Here is a 2,735-nt window from a genome sequence, read left to right on the forward strand (position 1 = left end):
GCTGCGCGCGCACGGCCCGGCCGCCTTCGTCGACTACTTCGAGCGCAACTGGGCGCCGCGCCGCGACATGTGGGTCCGCTTCCGCGCCTTCGAGGCGGCCCGCGACCTGGACGCGTGCGCCCTGGTGCGCAGCCACCGCCGGCGCCTGCTGCGCCGCCTCAGCCCGTCGCGCAGCGTGGCGCAGTGCCTCCGTGACCTGGTGGCCATGCAGTGGGCTGACGCGACCGGGGAGGCAGCGCCCGAGGGTCCCGACGGCGGGGGGCCGTGGCTGGAGGGCGAGCCGAGGAGAGGGGCTCAGGTGGAGAGCGAGAGGACGAAGGGCCTGGGGACGGGGGACGGGGGAGGGGCCCCATTGGAGAAGGAGTGGGTGAGAGAACTGGAGACCAGAGGCGGAGGAGGGGCCCAGTTAGAAAGTGAGAAGGGGAGGGGATTGCACCTCAGAGATTGGAGGGGGCTCCAGTTGGAGACCCCCAAGGTGAGAGGACTGGAAGGGAGTGTCTGGAGAGCAGCCTCGCTAGAGAATGAGCGCATGAGAGGGCCCGAGATCAGAGACTGGAGGGGGGGCCCGTTGGGGGATGAGAAAGATTGGGGACTGGAAGGTTATGTCTGGAGAGGGGCCCAGCTGGAGGAGCAGGGGCTAAGAGGGCTGGAAGAGTATGCCTGGAGGATGGCCCAGTTGGAGGAGCGAAGGATCAGGGTGCTGGAGAGCACAGACCACAGGGGGAACCCATGTGAGAGGGCCAGGAATCTAGAGGGGAGCACCTGGAGGGGAGCCCAGTTGCAGGATGAAAGGGCCAGTGGCCTGAAAACCAGAGACTGGAAGGGGCTGCAGCTGGAAGGGGAGAAGGGGAGGGCGCTGGAGGTCCAAAACTGGAGGGGAGTTCATTTGGAAAAGCCTCAGGAGCTGGTCCCTGAGAACGGAGACCAAAGGGGCCCCAAGTGGGGAGATGAGAGGGGGAGAGGGCCAGAGATTGGAGAAGAGAGGGGAGTGCGACTGGGGGTCAAAAGAAGAAGGGGCCTGGAGGACATCGTTCTGGTCCAGCTAGGGGACACAAGGGTTCCAGGCCTGGAGAATGGAGATGAAGGAGAAGCCTGGCCTATGGACCCCAACAGCCGAGCAGGACAAGGAATGGGGTGGGGGGACACAGGAGGGGGGCATCCAGGGCTGGGGAATGGAGTCATGTGTGGCACGCCTGTGGGGGCTGTGTTTGAGGGGGATCCCGAATGGGCAGTGACGAGGAGAGTGTACCAGGCCGCGGGGGAAAGCCTGCCAGACGGAGGCGAAAGAGAAGGCCCCGGGGAACCAAACAGGCTGTGCCGCCCCTCAGGAGAGGAGGAGGTGGACTGGGAACCCCTGGCCAAATTCCGAGCAGCCTGCGGGCCAGAGCTGGCTGACCTGGTGGCCGAGGAGCTGACCTTCGCCAGGCAGCACGGGACCCGGGGTTTCCGCTGGACAGGAGCTGGCTTTGCCATCAAGGACGGTACCTCGGACTTCTTCCTGGACGTAGCCCTAACACGCTGCAGCTGCTCCATCCACGCTGCCTGGCGTCTGCCTTGCCGCCACCTGTTCGCAGCGCGCCTCCTCACTGGGGCAGCTTTATTCCACATGGACCTGCTCAGGGATTGTTGGGGGACAGCCCCAGAGCCCTAACCCCTCAGGCACCTGCCCGCCACCCTCCAAGGTGAGGGCAAGAGGGCATCCTTCGATCCCAAAGATAACAGGGCTGAGGCCAAGGAGACCACCCCAGTCCCTCTGGCCACCTCCTGGGGCATCCAGGGACCTCATCTTGGCAGTTTGCCTCTGTGGATCAGAGGGGAAGCTGACAATGCCTTCTGAGGTCCTGACACCACAGCTTCGGAGGAGGGTGAAGGCCAGGGTGGATTCAGATGGCTTCCATCTGGAGAGGAAGTGTGTGAAGAGAGGTGTAGACGGGGGCAGGTCACAGCAGAAGGAATAAAAGGGGCAGAGCTGGGGGCGGGGTGGTGAGAATGCTGGAGGTTCGGGAAGGACACAGGATATGGGGAGTGTCAGGGCAGAGGAAAGTGCAGGAATGGACTGGTCAGTTTTAAGGAATGGAGGGGGCAAAGGGAAAAACAAGGGAGAAAGCATAGAATAAGACAAGTGAAAGAGAGATAAGGGGAGAAAAGATAGAAGAGGGAAACAAAAATGGGAGGAGAGAGGACAAGAGAAGGGGCAGAAATGGGGGTAAGTGGGAAGGGGGAGGCAGAAGAGTAGGGGGGAAGGAGAAGAGACCAGGATGGAGGAGAGGGGACAAAAAAGGAAGCAAGACAAAAGATACGGGAGACAGAGAGTGAAATATCAAGGAGGGGGGTGATTCTGGTTTTTCTCCAAAGCCTGGAGGCTTGGAGCCCCCTCACCTTCTATGGATGACTGGCAGGTTGGGGTGGAGGCTCTCCAGTGGAGACAGGGAACTGTCTGGATTGCTGTGCATCACAACTGGAATAAAACAATGTTATTTTGGTTTTCACGCTGAGGCCTTGGCTTCTGGGGAAGGTGGGAGGCTCAGATCCAGAGGGGGAATGGAGATGGTCCAGCAGTCCTCCTTTCTATCAGTAAGGCCTCTGGGGGCTACATGGAATGAAGGACCCACAGATGAATCCAACCCCATGGCGGCTCAAACCTCATCCCTCTCCTGGACCAGTGTGCCATGGTGGCAACTTCCCAGCATCTATCTATTCTACCCTCAAATGATTGTTGTTGCTGTTGAGTTGGC

At 60.9% G+C, this 2,735-nt stretch overlaps 1 protein-coding gene across 1 annotated transcript in view; it reads left to right on the plus strand.

The window, feature by feature from the left end:
* ZSWIM9 (zinc finger SWIM-type containing 9) overlaps positions 1–1,651 on the plus strand; it is a 22,217-nt gene extending 20,566 nt beyond the window's left edge. Inside the window, exon 4 of the mRNA XM_004381809.3 lies at positions 2–1,651. Within this exon, the coding sequence (XP_004381866.2) occupies positions 2–1,651 (1,650 nt within the window). The remainder of the gene's footprint in view (position 1) is intronic.
* The last annotated feature ends 1,084 nt before the right edge of the window (positions 1,652–2,735 follow it).

The sequence above is a fragment of the Trichechus manatus genome, unplaced genomic scaffold, assembly GCF_000243295.1.
Source record: "Trichechus manatus latirostris isolate Lorelei unplaced genomic scaffold, TriManLat1.0 scaffold00087, whole genome shotgun sequence".
NCBI classification, from domain to species: Eukaryota; Metazoa; Chordata; class Mammalia; order Sirenia; family Trichechidae; genus Trichechus; species Trichechus manatus.